Here is an 18,257-nt window from a genome sequence, read left to right on the forward strand (position 1 = left end):
TGCAAAGATTCTAAGCAAATGAGAGAGGGTTGCAAGAAATGGTGTAACAGGACAGTGAAGGACTATGATACGATTTATAGCAAAAAGAATGTGCGCTCATTGCCTAAGAAAGGCACTTGCTTTGGTTTCATTTCATTTTCTTTTGTTTTACAGACTCGAGGATCTTGGCTTAAAACAGTTTACTGTGGCAGAACTATTCACTCGCATATTCATCCCAACTTCCTTTCTGCTGGTGTGCATTTTACACCTTCACTACTTCCATGATCGGTTCCTGGAGCTCACAGACCTGAAGTCCATTCCCAGCAAGGAAGACAGCGCCATCTACAGGTGAGAGCTTGCAAGAAGCACGAGCCTCTTGCTCAGGGCGCAACCACTTTAATTCCCCACTTCATTTTTTTTTCATTTATTACACTTATTTTTATTTATATTTCTGTAATAGAAATACATGTATATTAATATAATGTATAAAATAAGCATAATATGTAACATATAAGATATATAATATATTAGAATACATATATATAAACATATATTTATATATCTGCTATATAAATATAGCAAAAAATGTGCCATGATTAGACCCTTAGAGTTTAGAAAGATAATTGTCATTATTGTGGAGAGTGCTGGGCCCCCTGCAGGAAGCCAATAACTAACCTTAGAGTTTCAACCTTAAGCTTTCCATGGGTACCCACCTGTGAGTGAAAAAAAGAAATGAGAAAAAAATGTAGAGTATTTTATGACAGCTTCTGAAACAATACATAGTGACTCATGACTGGTTAATGCAAAGTGATCTTGATCGTCACGTGAGTAGATTTAAAATAGCTGCGCAGACACAAATACTTGAGAGTTGGCGATGGATATTTTGTGTCTGGGCCGTGATGTGTTTTTAGAACATTAAGGAAATCTGGCTGATTCAGAGGATGAGTTTTCTGTTGTGCTAACAACCAGTGAAGAAGCAAGAGTGTACCAAAATGTGATGTGCAGAATTTTTCCTTCCACTTTGGAAATGAAGAACTTCCGCTAAAAGGATAGAAAGTGCAGTCTGCTAGTAATCAGCATAACATGTAAGGAACTAAAGTGAAGACAGTGTTTGCTTTTATCAGCTCTCTGTTGTCTTCTCATCTATAAATATATAAAATGCTTACAAGCAACAGATGAGGTATCTCTCCCCAGGCCCCTCTGTGTTGCAACCACAATGGTTTTATCACAAATTTCAGAGTCGGGTCCCTTACAGGGAAATTTCAAGCATTCTTCTAATGAACGTTCATACTGATTTCTCTCTTTGCTTCAGATTTAGCTTATGATTCATTTCCTGGAAAAACCCTTGTTAAGCAACCAAGGAAGCAAAGGGCTGTATGGAGGGAGTGCAGATGCCAGCCGACAATCTGCCCTTTAGTCCTTTTGACTCGCTCTGAACTCTTTTTCAAGGGAAACAATGAGCACAGCAAAAGAAGATGAAGTAGTATTTCATCACGCACAGTTTTATGAACTACCAAATGTTCGGTTTTCTGCTATACTAGGGACTGGAGTCGTAGATAACTCCAAGACTCTTTTATTTGGTGATGAAAACCATTTTATAATCTCTATCTATTTATTGATGGCCAGCAGATTTCTTTTCCGTTTTGTGTTTTTTGGACCACAGTTTACATTTCCTTTTTATTCTGAGTATGCTCCAGATGCCTTTCAGTCTGTGAATGGCTCCCAACCAGTAGAATCCAGAGTTATCAGGCATTTATTTCTTATTCTGTCAAGGCACCATCAATAAGCAAGCTCAACTAAAACCTGTCTCCTCCCAACGCCCCACCAGGGAGAGGACACGGATGGGGTCAGTGGCTACCCTCAGTGATAATCAAATATTAGGAAAAATAAGGTAGTTATTAGAAGTCTGGGAGCCCCCTAAGAGAGATTACTTTTAGGCAAACTTGTTAACAAAAGAAGTCACCCTAAGATTAAAAGCTTACAAACCCAGTGCCCTCATAGGAAAATGAGATTTATCAATAATTAGTAGAAGTATTTTTGAGGACTTTTTTGACATTGCTTGTGAATGCTGGGGATAAAATTAGTATTTGATGTTTACCTCTGACAGGGTAACATGCTTTATTTCATTATAACCCGCACCATTTGTTCAAAAAGTCATATTCAATAATCAAGAAAAACCTGTTGGTAAGCAAAGTATATTTATATGTTTGTAAAAGAAATGATTGGCAATTGCTAATGATGCCTTTAATTTTTTTTTTCTTCTAAATGCCTTTCTTCCCTTGGATCTCTATTTTTCTCCTCATGCCAAGTTCCTCCAGGATGTAGGAGCTTTTTCCTGCCCTTGCTCTTATTATCATGTCTTTGAATCTAATGTCACACAATCAAATAGAGATATAGGTTACAGTTTTCCAGGAAAATAGAGATTTTCAGGACCACAGTTTTGTAGGAGACCATGCAGCTCAACAAAGATTGTACCAGCCCAAAAGAATCACAATTTTTGAGACCTAGGGTATGTGAAAATGGAATTTGTTCCTCAGAGTTCCCTGGAAGCATGTAGAACATTATTTAATTATGTAGGTTCTGGGGAAGGACTACAGTCTCATGTGGAGATGTTTTCTCCCTGTTTCCATGGCTGTTCCACTCACAGCCCTCACCCTCCAAGCCATGGCAAGAGAAGAAAGAAGATCTAAATGATCTGTAGCCATTTGAGGTCATTGCTTGCCTTCCTCCTGGCCATGGCTTAGCCCCGAGCATGCCTTGAGCAATTTTCTACCAAGGAAACATAGAGTGATGAGAGAGTATACAAGGCCAGCTACCAAAAGAGGTTAGGAACATGGGATTTCATTTTTAGTTCTTCAAAAAACAGTTTTCTAAGACCTTATAGAGTTCAAGGTTCGGTTCAAATTCAAGTTAGGTGTTTTGGGATTTCCTGTAACAGTTTAATATAAAAGTCCCCAAATTTTAATTTTGAGTGTAGGATATATATCCCATCTTTTTAAGCAACTTGTTCCCATCCTGGTATTTTCCTTACTTACAATATTTTTTTGCCCCTGGAGCCCTTAATAAGTGACCACATTAAGATCAAAACGAGGAAGAGAAAGAAGTATTTACAGAGTTGGGATTGACTGTCATGCTTTGCCTTCTCTGCTCCTGCCTCCTTTGTAGATGTTTTACAAAATCTGGCCCACAAATTGGGAATAATTGATTCATTGTATTCCATACACTGATTCTAGTACTGTTGCTTCTGTAAATATCCAGCTGTTCTTTTCCTGTTTTGTCCACTGTTTGTGTGTGCTTTGTTTTTGTGCACACATAGGTCGTGTGGGCAAATGTCACTAGTGTCTGAAGAAGAATTTATTGTGTTTAGCCTTAGAGAATTGATAAAGTTAGCATTATGAAAAAGTTTTGATATGCATGATAATAGAAGAAACTATTATTATTTCTAAGCAGGTATTCTCAGGAGTATTATTTCACTTATATATTGATAAAATGTATAATATTAGAACATAACTACAGTCTATGATAACATATATATTTAATAATAATGTGTGAAATATCCATTGTGTAATTAAATATCCATCCGGGCAATTTGTCCATACTTTCTTTTAGAACATGCATATAGAAACAAAATGACTTTGTTTAACTTCAGTCTTAGAAAACCTAGGGAATACTATGTCGCATATGGTTACTTAGTAGGATTTCTTTTTTTTTTTTAATTTGGGGGAAAGAGCAAGAATTCATCTTTTAGATTGTCTTTTACTTGATAACTGTGCTCTGAAAATTGAAACATTACCAATTTTTAGTAAAGTGTGTGAGAGGGGGAGGGACGAGAAGAACGGAGCAACTTGTTCCCTTCAAGCATTTTTCCTGACTAATCTAACTTCGCATTGCTCCTGACCCTTGCTGCCCTGACTCGTCGTCGTGCATGGAGGTATCAATGAGCACACACCTGATGACTTAAAGCTTGCAAGACAGTCTACCTTTTTGCTCTCTAACAGTCTCCTCTTTCTCTCTCCCACCTGTCTCCTCATCTGCATGCCACCTTGTGCTTCCATCTCTCACCTCGTAGCCATGCCAAAGTCAATGGGCGCGTATATCTAATAATAAATAGGTGGGTACCTCAATGTTTTCTCTCTTGTTTTGTTTTTTTTTTTTAACGGTCTCTTGGTGTGTTAAACACTTCGCTGTTTTGTAAACGAAAAATGATGTCATCAGATAGTGGACAGTGGTCTTCAGGTATGCTCATGGATGTATTTTGCCAACCAAACCATTTCATGTTTATCCTGAATGGTGCTGCAAGTGGATTCGGAGGTTGCCGAGGGTCTTCAGCTGGTGCTCAACCTTTGGTCTTGGTTCAAATGGATGCCCTGTTAATTTTATTCTTTGGTAAATTAGTTCAACGCTTGCCTGAGAGCTTATTGCCCTCTTGAACACATCACTCAGAGCTCAGCTCAAGAACCACCTCCTCCACAAACCTGCCCACAAATGCCAACTTTCCCCGCTACAAGTATTCTGCCCTTCCTCTGAATTTCCACAGCCCACTTTATCATTGCTGCCTTCTGACACTCTGTCTGCCTGCCTGTCTTATCTCCCTTGCAAGGGGCGTCAGCTCCTCAGGCCTGGAGTCTTTGTATAATTCACCACGTGTCCACTTATCACCTACCTCAGGGCCTCACCCATCTGTTGACCCTCGGTGGATATTTCCTGAATGAAGTGATAATAGTTACAACAATATATGGTTAAAAGAAAATTAAGACATTGGTTTCTTCAAGTATACCTCGACTTGAAAGATCAGCATATTGAAGAAAGATCTTTTACGTCACCAGATTTCACAAAAGATGCAGAGATGGGCACTGGGACAGGGCCCTACCTTAGAGCCCTATCACCCAGCTGGGGAGATAAAACATGCAGATGACACACATAATAAAGAGTAAGTTTTGATAAGTGTTTTTTGCAGAGTTATCCTCAACTTCCCTAAGAGTACAGAGAAAAGATCCTTTGGGATCTAATTTCCTAAAGCTATCCTGACTTCATTAAATAGGTGAATTAAAATATCCACTCCTAAGCCAGTAATTTAGTTCATAGAAACATGTATTTTGCAATAAATCCAATTAGCAGAATAACTCTTTGAAAGATCTGTTGGTTTTCTATTCCATTCGCTTTTCTCTTAAGCAAAATCCCAAGGCAGACAACCAAATAGCAAAGCCTGGGAGCCAAAACTTCTAGAAAGAAGTGTGAAAAATTAGTGCATCACTGTGCAGATCACTGAAGAAGGAGAGATGAAGACTGGCTGGTTCCTTTGGGAGCCAGTTTTGTTGACAACCTGAGAGAGAAGAGTCAGCCTCAGGTTTTTAGCTGATAGGCAGAGAAGTAAGATAAAGACTCTAGCTGGACATCTTGAGCAACTATTGAAATTTCATCTCTCTAAACATAAGGAACTTCTCTCTCAATCTCTCTCCACCTCCTCTTCTCCCCCTCTCACTCTCCCCCTCATTCCCCTCTACTCCCATATCCCTCCATCCATCCCTCTCCCTCTCTCCCTCTTCCCCTGTCCATCCATCTCTTTCTGTCTCTGTCTTTTCCCATAAAGTATTTACCATTTGCTATATGAGGAGATGGCTGGGACACTTAAGAAGGCAGAAGTCGGTTTGATGGGCTCCAATAGCAGGGGCTGATACAAGTTATGGTTCCGGTTGTCTCAGACTTCTCTCTTGAGAGAACACCTACCCCCATTAACCCAAGTCACAAGGCCAGGGAATGCACTCAGGAATTCTTAGAATGATCAAGATCCAGAGTCATCTAAAATAATTAAAAACTCAAAACATTCCACTGTTAGCACTATCTTCTTTGCTGTGGAATCTTTCATTTTGTCTGAATGCTAACTTATTAAAAAAGGCCAGAGTCGTTCCCCAGGGAAGATGTTACCCAATAAACTCTTCCCTCACTATGTTTCTGAAAGGCTGTGTGTAAAGCGTGTCCAATTTTGAATTGGACCTGGTCTTGATGAAAATAGTAAGTCAATCCTTTAATTAAGCTTTCTTTCTCCCATAATTTCTTCCTTGTATGCTCAGTGTTATTTCATAAGCAGAATAAAGTTTGTAAATGTAAGTTCTGGATGAAAGAGAAGACATACCTACATTCAGCTTCTGGGTTGATTAAAATTTAGGCATGATCTAACAAGGTGTGAGGTAGGGGTGGTAAGGACAGTGGGTGACTGATAAAATTTTTATGATACGAATAATTGAGAGGAAGTTCCAACTGAATTCCTAAACAGAATGAATTAGAATATTTCAACAGGAGTAATGGTCATTTTTGTCTCGTATGCCGAACCTAGAGCCATCATACCCAATCTGTCGAGTAGATTTTTTTTGGAGGAAATTACTACCACGCCCATTTAAGATGTGATATTAAACTTAGAAATCAAGTGTTCATCTGTGAATCTGCGTGTATACATTCTAGAAAATAATCTTAAGCAATATAAATATTATTTAAATATTAGTTATAAACACTGGAAATTTGCAAGACACCTCTTTTCTCTAATAGTCTAATGAATAGGGTGGGTGCAGTTTACATTACTGCATATTCCAAATTAGAACAGTGATAAAAATAAATGGAATTTAGACTAAGGAGATGTTACAATAGTAGACTTTCCATTTTCTTTCATGGAAACTACCTTAATATGTGGTTTCATATATTTACTCAAAGTTAGTTCCTAATACAGAATTAGGTTTCTTCAACTGTCCATGTAACATAATTTGTTTCTTCTGTTTCAAATAAGAATGCCCATGTGGTGTGTGTAGAATCTATTGGCCAAACTTCAGTGAGTCACACTGTATACCAAGCCCAGTGCTACATTTTGCAAGGAAGCCCAGGAGAGTTAAGACTGGCTTTCTGCCCTCAAAGGAAGAGCCCCCAGAACCATCATTAGATTAAAATTAAGTAGATACAAATGGAGAGATGCACGCATCAAGGACCGTATAAAGAACCGTATAAAGAAAGCTGTGGGTGCAGAAGGAAAGAGTGAATGAAAACACAAAGAGGAGAACATCACCTGCTTTGTTAGACTGCAGAAGGAGAAATGGTCAGTCAGTAAGAGGGTTACAGCGCAGAGCCTGGAGCATCGTAAAAGCAAGGTGAGGAAGTTATAGGCATGGATAAAGACAATGCAAAAGAAAAGAAAATGAACTCCATAGTGGGGAAAGGCATGCAAAAAGGTGGGTTTTAAGGAAGTGGGGGCGGGGGTTCTCTGAGAATCCAGTTGATCACCATGTCTATTTATAAATCTCCTTCAAGTGCAGATTAGATCATCTGCACACGAAGATCAGCACAGAATTACCAATATTGTAAGTTTCAGGGAGCGTGGTTACTAATTTTCTTTTTGAAATAACAGGATCCCTTTTTAAAATTTACTGGGCAGGGCATATCTACACTGAGGTACACAGGCTTTCTAGGAGATTCGGTCCAGCTGTTCACTATGGCAAACTGGGGGCTAGTTCTGCCCATGAACTCCACGTTGTGCAGACAGCCCCACCTGCGCAGCAGTGCAGCCTCAGCGAATGCAGGGTGGCAGGTGGTGGGCAGACAGCAGGGAGCGCAGAAGGTGGAGAATGGTGGAGACAGACTCCCAAGGAAGAAACGTTTGCTCTTTTTCTTCCGAATGGCCATTGTAAGATACAAGTTCTGTTAAGAATGTGCTAATGACAGAGTGATAGTCCAAGCTGAGCCCTTGCCCCAGCATGGTGGTGTCCAGCATGGTGTGGTCCCTTGCAAAGGCATATTTCTAACTCCGCCTTTTCATGATACAAATTATCAAAGCGGTACATGAAGATCTATCATTAGCAGATGGTTCTTTACTTTAAAACTATTCCCTGGGTACTAAACACTGTGTTAAGAGCTTAATAGAAATCACCTTAGTTTTCCCAGCATCCTGTGAAGTAGGCGCTATTATTCCATTTTGCAGATCAGCAGACTGAGACTTTGGGGACAGGGTAGGGAGTTTTGCTAAATCATCTAGCTAGTAAGTTGTCTAGGTGAGGCTTGAATCTGAGTCTTTCTGATTCCAATGAGCATGCTTTAACCTTATTTTGTATTGCCTTCAAAAAAACTGCTATGAAAAAATTGAAGAAAAATGAAAGGTTTTACACAGGTGTCCTTTGTAAAATCGTAAACTCCAGGCACTAAAAAATATTTTCATCTGTACATGTTTTGTGCACACAGATTTTCTCATGCAATTTCTCAGTTAACAGACTCCTACAGTCTAGTAAACGACAGGCTGATAGAGGTTTTCCCTTTTTTCTCTGTCATCCGTTACAAGCTCCCGACTTTAGACTGCTCCAGAAGGCATCCAGGTCTTACATGCCCTGTTTCCTCCCAAGGATTATGTCAGACGGAAATGTGCAGATACTTGGTTCAGACACAGATATTCGGTTCTCTTCCTCCCCAACATTATCTTGTCCCAGATCTCTTGTAGACTGTTACAAGTTTCCAGAAGTCCACCTTCTGGACACACTTCCACAAGGTTTACTCTAATATTTCTCTTTGATTCCTTCATTCGCTAATCTCCCCTCAATATGCCCTGCCTATGGCAAGACACTTTGGGGGTCTCTTTGCTTGAGGACTTTTTGTTATATAGCCAGCTTGGCAGCTGCAGAAACAGCCTCATCTCTGTAAGTTTCATTCCACTAATTAGCTCTAATTCTTGGCAAGTTGTTTTTCTTGTCAGTACTAAGTCGTGGCAGTATTGATGTAGATGGTAAAAATGCACTCCAAGATGGTCATCCTTCCACTAAATGTCATAATGAGACGTATCTTCTCACTTACAAAATGCGTCCCCTGCCAATGCTGAAGAGAACATATAAATATTGGCAATTGTGTGACAGCTGACTGCTTTTACATTTAACACCATTTCACATGCAGAGTCCTGGCAAAGCAGGAACAGCACATATGCCCCCTGAGATTTGACACGCAGTGCTGGTGTGTAAAATATGGTATTGGAGTTTCAGGAGGGTGGATTGACTAGCTTTGGAAAATAAGAAAGTGGTATGTCATCATAACTCCTTCCACCAATGTGGAGCCATACTCAGGACGGTCTTTCTTTATTGAATTCACTCTGCATTCCATAATTTACCTGCTTGGCACCCTGTTAAGAGGAATTACTTTTGAATGATAAAAGCTCTAAAAGTCTAAGGACAATGCAGATTCATTGCAACAGTTACCCAGCTTCACAGATGTGTTTCAAATATAAAATCAATGAGTTGCAAATAAGTGTAGGTTTTTATCTAGCCAAACTTACTCATTTTACAGAAAAAAAGTGAATCTTAGAAAGGTTAAATAATATGCTCAGAGCCCACAATTTTACAGGTAGGATAACATTATTAATTGTCCATCCTGTTACAACCAGGCTGAAATATACATTAATTATTACAAATGGAGAAGACTCTCAGTATTTCCAGTGGATCTTTCCCTGATATTTTCTTTATTGCCCACAAATGTTCCTTCAAATTGGCTATGAGTAAAAAGATCTACTTTCTAACAACTTAGGAGGAAGATGGTACTCATTATTGTCCAGTATGAAATAAGCTGTAATGCTCCGGGTGCTGTCCGGGCTCAGCGAAATTGTCCCTGTGCCTCACCCAAGCAGTCACACCCCATCTCCCCATGACTGCTAGTCCCCCAGTAAACACCAGTGCCCGCAGACTGGGACATAATGCAGACTTCTTACTCCCGAAAGCATTTCGCCTCCACTGCATATTCCTTTAGATGACAACAGAGTGGGATGAGTCTGTGCAAAGGTTGACTGCGATTACATGTTATTTAAGAGTAATTTTTAAAAATCCTATTTAGAGTGTGAATGACTGGATTCTTGTGGGATGGTTTGCTGTGTTACTAAAAAAGCATGACATGATTTGCCTCTGTTGTCTATACGTTCTTCCCTTTACAACCTGCAATCCTGTCCACTCTCAACTCAGTCGCCAAACCCAGGGTTCATAGCAAAAGCACGCTATTGACACCATCCTGGAATGCACTTGGCATTAGGACTTACTGCAACCGCATACAGGAATGCGTTAGTGAATGATATGTAGCATGATGTGTGATCTCTGACATTCCTTATAATTCTTCTGTTCTCATCTCCTTTTTTTTTTCCTTTCTATTTCAATTACTTTGAGCAGCATCAAGAAAAAATTACCAATCCACCAAAATGAGTAAGTCCCCCGTGAAGCCATGAAATGCTTGCTCTACATGATTGCCATTTCATGCTTCTACATCCTAAACTCTGACCATTTTCTCCTCCGGGAAAAATGTCAAGTTTAGGTGTCGATAGCTCTCATTTCTGACTAATCATTAGAACCCGAATTGGAAAAGCTAACAAGACCTAACTGAGTTTACAGTTTGTTTTTAGAAAGAGCTTAAAAAAAAAAAAAAAAGTGACAAGACACTAACAACCCCACATTGCAAGGCCTGTGTACCTGCACTGATTTTCATTTTTATTTTACTTGCCCCTCACTCAAATCTCGCCCGGCGCTCTTTCCTCCCCTGACCCGGCTACTCTCTGCCAACAGACTGGCCCACCCCGAAGGAAGCCTTCCGGACCTTGCCATGATGAATCTGACTACCAGCCTGGAGAAGCCGGACATCAGGAAGCTGGCTGAGTATGGGGATGATAAACCAGAGGGGTGCCCTGAGAAGGCTGAGCTTGGGAAAGACAGCGAGGAGGAGGAGGAAGAGGAGGACGAAGACGAAGACGAAGACGAGGAGGAGGAGGAAGAGGAGGAGGAAGAGACGTCAGGTAACCTGCCCACGACCAGTAGCTGCTCAGAAAATCCTGGCTGACAGACTCAGTGAATGAAACAGACTTGTTCCCGGTGGATAGAGATTTGATCCAGTCCATGAAGTAGAAGCTGGGGTTTGGTCTTTGGGCTGCTATAGTTACAACAGTGTGGTTCCAATTGCTCCCATTATTTCCTTGTGATTCTGAGGTAGGAGAAGAGAGCAGATGGCAGATTGTCAGCTCCTGAGCCACCAGAGATGGTCCCCGCCAGGCTCAGGCGGTGTGTGTGTGGTTCTTACCTGTGCTCAGTCAGAAACCTAGTCAGGGATATTTCCTATCAGCAGCAGACGTAGGCAACTATGTAGAATTGCAGAAAGTTCTAGACAGGGCCTTTTCAAACGCATTCTCAAAGAAACCAGTCTGGGACTTCTCCAGGGAACTGGTAATTAAGAGCATACTTGTAATTCAGTCCTAATATTTCAGGACCTGGGAACTGGAGGGGCAAATGAGTGATGAGATAATTATCATGTCAAGCCAAGTCCTAGAGTTCTTTTTGTTGTCATTATGAGTTTAGGTTTTCCCTCTTTATTCTTTAGGCTCTTTTTTCTGACTTTCTTTGTAGCCTTGAGGTAACGTTTCATAGGGCATGAAGAGAACTGGACGTCCGTGGTGATCAGGATGCCTTATCTGACAGAGAACAGAGAAGGCAGAGCACTTAGTCTATTCTGGTGCTCTGTGCTTTAAAGGATTAGAAAATGAAAAAGCACAGGCAGAAGATCCCTCCCAAAGGCAAATTCCCCCAGACCTGGTCCCTTTTACCCCCTCATCTCAGAAGACCCTGAGAGGGACCCAGAACGGCCCTTTCCATGTCTAAGCAATGGCTGTTCCTCAAGGTGAAGGAGAACAAAGCTCAGTGGGACCAAGGACCCAGGACTAAGATTTGCTGTACTACTGCATGAAGGTTTTGAGCTTTACTAAGAGGATCTCACCAAAAATTGGATTGCACTTTGTTCTGGCACTCCCTCATATACCTGCCATCTACACCTCTAAATTATGCTCGGTTATGACTGAAATCTTTGTATCAACTATTATCTGTGTCACTTTGTAAATAAGCATTTTTCACAATAACTGAGACCTTACTGAAACTTTTAAAACCAAGGACAATAACTACTACAACCACCCCAGCCATGTGAAGAAGAAGCTACTTAAAGAGACGCTCAGGTCTTATCTGTCTGGGCTCGTGAGCTTTTGTCTACACATGTGGCCACATTTTGATGCCACAAAATAGTTCTGTGGTGACTTCCATTCACGTGAACCAGGACAGCCCTTCTAAACAGAAGCATGACCCCAGTCTGCAAAATATTACTACTTAGCACAAGGTGGAAAGAAGGAGATGACTAATATGATTAAAAATTATGATTAGGGTGAGTCTGACCCCATTTCGTGAACTGGGACTGGGTCATTCAGACACTCAGTGTTCACTCTCAGTTGCAACAAGGAGCAGGCTCTTGCCGCTCGCTACAACGGGGTGACCAGTGAGCTTTGTCCACTCCCTCTTTAAGCTCCCGGAACTTACGGAAGCGCAGTCGTTGCAAGATAAATGTCATTTCAAGGGAGCTCAGTTACCTAATATTCCCAAGAAATTAGGGAATAAAGTAAATAAGAGTAAATAAGGTCAAGAAATACTCCTTCATGCTGATTTAATGAATTTAAGGAGAGCAACCTTGTCCTTCAGAGTCTTGGTGCATGACATCTAAATCATCATGATGTGGGATTTTTTAGACCCCATTCCTCCAGATTTTGATATTCTTAGAATTCATCCATTACTATTATTTTGCAGCTTCTCCTTCTAACCTGAATGTTACAAGATCTGCTTTAAATAATAATGCAAAAAAAAAAAAAAAAAAAACACAACGTTTTATGCCCTTGGATGAATTTCCTATTTTGCAGATTTAAGGAACAAATGGCATCTGGTGATTGACCGCCTCACTGTGCTCTTCTTAAAATTCCTGGAGTATTTCCACAAGCTGCAGGTGTTCATGTGGTGGATTTTGGAGTTACATATCATCAAAATTGTTTCATCGTACATCATCTGGGTTTCTGTGAAAGAGGCAAGTGAACATTTGTTGTATCTTCAGGCCAGACAAAACCACAGTGGGTCATCATTTTCCTTTCCCAACTGTCCATGATTTTATTTTAAATGAAATCCCCATTAAATTGGAACACCAAGGCTCTAAGACAGCACATACACTTTGACATGCAGAAAACCAAAGGGCAGTTGTCCTGAGATGTGGGAAACATAGCAGCGCAGAAAGAAGCTCCTGGCTTAGTTCCTCGTTGGCTTGGTCATATCAGAAGGGTTACTTACTGCCGTGGAGTCTTTAGTTGAATTGTGCGAGAGCAGGCTGCCCTTCTGTACTACGTGTGCGTAAACTCTCTGTGAGGAAAACAGTAATATGCCTGTTTATGTTACCAAGGAGTAAACTCAGCTTCCCAAATTTAATAAAATCTGTGCCAGAGTTCACCTTGTTTATTGTTGGTTGTTTTGAGACAAGACACCATGTGTCAACATTGTATTGCAGTTCTGTTTTCTCATCTAGAAGGAGGGGAGGCATCGTTCAGCCAACAATTATTTACTGCTGACTATGAAGAGATTAGCTCCTTTCAATTTATTCAGCAGATAATTTACACATACTTCTCGTTTCCCTGGACTAGTGTTGAGTGACAATTCAAAGAGTCTTTGCCCTCTACAAATTCAGTCAGGGAACTCCTGCCTCTAATTTTTAAAAAGTTAAATAATAACATCATATTACAACTACAACAACATAAACCTAAAAGGTTCACAAGTAGGTAACTAAGAGATGAACCTTAATGTGAACTCCCCAGTCTAAACTAGAACATTCTCTACTTCACACAAACCATCTGGAATGGATCCATTATCACTGCCAGGTGGGAATAAAAACAGAAACTACTCTACCTGTGAGATTTATAGCAGAAAGGGACACGCACTCCACTGTTAACAGTCTATACATTAATTAGAACTAAAATCTAGCCTACTATGTGTATTCATTGAAGACAAAGATGTTTAAGCATTTTAACTGTAGATGTAAATTGACCAATTCAGAAAGAATTCGAGGGTAGAGAATTAAAGAGCAACAAAGAAGGGCAAGAGAAGGCATTTGGCTACAAATAGCAAAGTCCATTTCGGAATTAACCAAATCCGATGTACAGATGTCTTCGGACGGCATGAGAAGTTGTTGCAGAGAAGACATTTTATGATGCCAGTGGGCATTAAATGAAAGAAGTTAGTGTGAGTAGGGCACAGAAAATCCACTATCTGAAATCCATCCTATGGAGTTCAGAAAGAGAAAGGAAGAGTTCAATGATACCACCTCTTACAAATCCTAAACGAAAGGCAGGCATATATTTGTTAAAATCATCCTAATGAGTCCCGAGAATGTCTTGTTCCTAGACTATCAAGTTGATAAAGCATCATGACCTGTTCATCCTGTTACACCAGTAGGAAAAAGGCCTTTGATGGCATATGACCATTTCCTTCTCTAGGATTCACCCAGAACTTTCCTCCCTAATTCCATCTCTTTCACTTATAACTTTAAAGCACATCAGATGCTCATGCCTCAGAGAAATACTGCTCCCATTGCTGCTAACATCTGCCAGAATCCCCTTGTGAGAAGGTTAACCCCAAAGTGTGTCACCCTAGTTTCACATCCTGTTATCCCACCTGCATAAGGGGTTTCCGGCCCCAAAGGGTGAGCTCCTGCCTGATCCTTGGACATCATGAGGTGTCTCCTCTATGCACTGACTTTAGCCTCTGGGCTTCCCCTCATGACTGATTCTTATTAACGTCACTGCAGTATCAAGCGATCAGAACACGTGGGCTGTAATCATAAAAATCACCTCATTTCAGACCTCTACTGTCCCTTTAAAATGTATTCTACAGAGAAAGTTTTCTCCATGCCCCTGACTGCAAAACTTTCTGATCATTCCCAGGTAATAGAAAGTCCTATAGTTACCTCAGAGAGTGAACAGAATCTCTTCATTATTTAGACTTGTACGGTCACAGAAAAGAACCACACTCTGATCTCTTTTTTTCCTCATGAAGATAGAAGACTCTTTCCTTTTTTATTTTGTTAAGTTTTTATTTAAATTCTAGTGAGCTAACATACAGTGTGATATTAGTTTCAGATGTACACTATAGTGATTCAGCACTTCCATATAACACCAGGTGCTCATCACAAGTGCCCTCCTTAATCCCTGTCACCTACTTCACCCATCCCCCACCCACCTCCCCTCTGGTGACCATCATTGTGTTCTCTACAGTTAAGTCTGTTTCTTGCTTTGCCTCTCTCTCTCTCTCTTTTTACCCTTTGCTCATTTGTTTTGCTTCTTAAATTCCACAGATGAATGAAATTACATGGTATTTGTCTTTCTTTGACTGACTTATTTTGCTTAGCATAATATGTTCTATCTCAATCCACATCATTGCCAATGGCAAGATTTCATTCTTTTTTATGGCTAAGTAATACTCCAATACCACATCTTCTTTATCCATTCATTAGTTGATGGATAGTTGGTCTGTTTCTATAATTAGGCTATTGTAAATAATGCTGCTATAAACATCAGGGTGCACGTATCCCTTTGAATCAGTGTTTTTGTATTCTTCAGGTAAATACCTAACAGTGCGATTGCTGGACCATAGGGTAGATGATCTGTTTTTAACTTTTTGAGGAAGCTCCATACTGTCTTCCACAGTGGCTGCACCAGTTTGCAATCCCACCAACAGTGCACGAGGGTTCCCCTTTCTCTGCATCCTCACCAGCACCAAACTCTGATCTCTTACCAGATAGAAGCGTTTCCTCTTCTAGCAGCCTCTTTCTTTCTCACACACACACCCTTCACTGCCTCCCTCTCTGCCCTTCCTTCCAGTGAACTAACTTGCGTTATAAGGCCTCCCATGCTGAACCACAGCCTCAGGTGAGAATGGAGGTGTGCTTTCTTAGGATGGCCTCACAGTGGCCTGGGGCTGATTAAATCTCCCCTTTCTCTCAGGGGGCTCCTCTAGCGCCTGGTTTCCGGCATCTGCTCCTCCTGGCCCTTTCTGTTGGAGTCTCGTCCCCTGTGCAGGCAGTGCTCCTGAGCAGGACATAGGACGGCTCCCGCCCTCTCTCTTCCCCCTTCAGGTCTAAGGGCCGCTCTCATGCAGTCTGTACTCTGCTAGTGTATATGTCTCGCAATGAGGCAACTCCTGTCCTAGTCACCAAATCCGTACCAGCTGGATTTTCTGGGTGAAGTTGGCCATCGGTGTCCAGACTCCAGAATACACAAATTAGCATCTCTGCATGGTACTGCTTGAAGCTCCTTGCTTGGGGTTTGGGTAGAGAATGTAGCATCCCTTCCTTCCTACCCCATCATCTTGTGGGGGGTGGGCACTGACAGAAGCACCTCCTATGAAGAAATTTCTTCACACTCCCTCCTGTCAGCTTCACCATCTTGATCCATTTGTACCCTCCCAGAGAGCTTGAAAAGCCCTCTAAATGGTTTCCCATCAACAGTTTTGCTTTGAAATTTCTACATGGCTGGCTAGCACCTCATTTTGGAAGGTTTTGCCTCCATTGGTTCTAACTTGCTGCCTCACGAGGTTTCAACTGAACTCTTTCTATGCTAATGAGTACAGTTGGGGAAGAAAGACAAACACTGATTCTTGTAAGGAGCCATGTGCCAAATCCAGGCTATGATATGTCTGAATCTTATCTGCTTATAACAAAGACAAGTGTCTAGGGTTCACACAGGGCGGGGGCAGGAAGGAAGCTATGCCGCACATTCCAGGGGCATTGTTCACCTGTGACCAGCAGCCCCTGACATTGTGCACCTCTGAGCTGCTGATTTATACATTCAGGGGCCTCTTCTTCTTTGAAGGCTTGGCTCATCCTCAACCAGAGAAGCCCGTCAGTGATGACATTTGCTACATATAGTTTCCATTCATAGCTTATTAATTTTGATTTGTACAAAAGATATCTTTTCTCAAAAATTGCTGATCAGTAAATGGCAAAATGAGAACAAAGTCAACGACCCCAGTGAAATCTTCTTCCTTATCCAAGGCCATCAGCAGGCTGCTTGTTTTCACAAAATTTCAGAGTCATTTCTCAGGTCATTTTGGGGTCAAACATTAAACCTTTATAAGGTTATCATCATGGGCATTAGAGGAAGAAGAGACCATGAGAAAGAATTTATTATAGAGGCCGTTCTTTTACAACATTATCTCTTACCAGAGGGACACCACTTTGGAAGGACCTAGATTTTAAATATACATATAACATTGTCATCTTTTTTTTTATATGCAGCTATGTTTCCAATTTCAAAGTTTCCTAGAAAGCTCTGAGAGATCAGGTTATTCTTTGAGGAAGGGATCACACCTTATTTTAGCATCCTGAGCAGCTCCTATGGGGCCTGGACAATTGTGGCAGCTCAGTAGAGTTTACTGGCTGAAGGAAATAAAACGTCTTTGCAAGCTTGAGATTTACCCTACATGTCAATTGATGTTTCATTATTATTTTCACTCTCACTAACCATTCATTTAGCGTCTATTATGCACTTAAACTAAATTACAATAAATTGAATGCTTATACTCCACTAGATGTTGGCACAAAGGCATGAAAGACACATTTCTTGCCTTGGCTTGCTGTCAGATGGTCATGGCTGGCAAACGAAACCAAAGTCATATTAGAGGCATCCCAGGAGGCTGTGGGTGCAAGGGAGGGGCGTGTCATGCAGGGGTCGTACCGTGGAGGCGGTCACCGAGGCTGCAGGTGCTCTGAGGGAGGAGGCCAGCTGGGCCAGTGCACAGCGGGGACCACAGTTCTCAGGGGCTCCTCTCTCAAGGTGGTGGCCTCAAGCCTTAGAAGTTTATATTCAGAGAAAGTGACGATTTGTGGAAAAGTGTTTTGTGAGGAAGGCATATGGCATAAAATTACTTCCCCAAATTTCTTGATAATAAGAATCATGTGGACACGTGTTAGATACATGGATGACCAGTGATTTCCCTAGAAATTCTGCTTCATCAGATATTGGTTGGGGCCCAGATATTTGTCTTTTGTAAAATTTTTGAGTACATTCCACAACATTCCCACCATCAGGGAAAGGATAAGACCATCATCAACCATGTTTATGTTGGACGAAGTATGGTGCTTCTCCGAGTCTGTTTTCCCACCTCACAGACACTGTTCAGGCCTCATTTTACTTGATTCTCTATGACATTGGCTATTGACAATCATTTCCTTGTCCTTGAAGAGCTTCTGTTGTCTTCCAAAACAGCACACTTCCCCAGCCCCTCCCTTCTGCCTCATTCATGGGCTGTTTCTCTTCCTACCAACTCCTCTCTTCTCTAGGTTCTAACTGCAGCCCCATTTTCTGATTCTAGACCTTCTGTGAGTGGTCTCATGAGCTCCTGTGGTTCACTCACCATCTACATGCAAGAATTGTAAATCTGTGC

The 18,257-nt window shown here is 41.1% G+C and overlaps 1 protein-coding gene across 2 annotated transcripts in view; it reads left to right on the top strand.

Annotated features, from left to right (window-relative positions):
- PIEZO2 (piezo type mechanosensitive ion channel component 2) overlaps window positions 1-18,257 on the top strand; it is a 505,679-nt gene that overhangs the window by 395,748 nt on the left and 91,674 nt on the right. Inside the window, exons 17-21 of one of the 2 annotated variants that reach the window (XM_032399040.1) lie at window positions 154-327; window positions 4,049-4,090; window positions 10,149-10,181; window positions 10,539-10,765; window positions 12,698-12,858. In XM_032399040.1, coding sequence (XP_032254931.1) covers window positions 154-327; window positions 4,049-4,090; window positions 10,149-10,181; window positions 10,539-10,765; window positions 12,698-12,858 — 637 coding nt within the window. The remainder of the gene's footprint in view (window positions 1-153; window positions 328-4,048; window positions 4,091-10,148; window positions 10,182-10,538; window positions 10,766-12,697; window positions 12,859-18,257) is intronic. The other variant, XM_032399041.1, reaches the window with a different exon arrangement.

The sequence above is a fragment of the Phoca vitulina genome, unplaced genomic scaffold (genome assembly GCF_004348235.1).
Source record: "Phoca vitulina isolate PV1807 unplaced genomic scaffold, GSC_HSeal_1.0 scaffold126, whole genome shotgun sequence".
Taxonomy (NCBI): domain Eukaryota; kingdom Metazoa; phylum Chordata; class Mammalia; order Carnivora; family Phocidae; genus Phoca; species Phoca vitulina.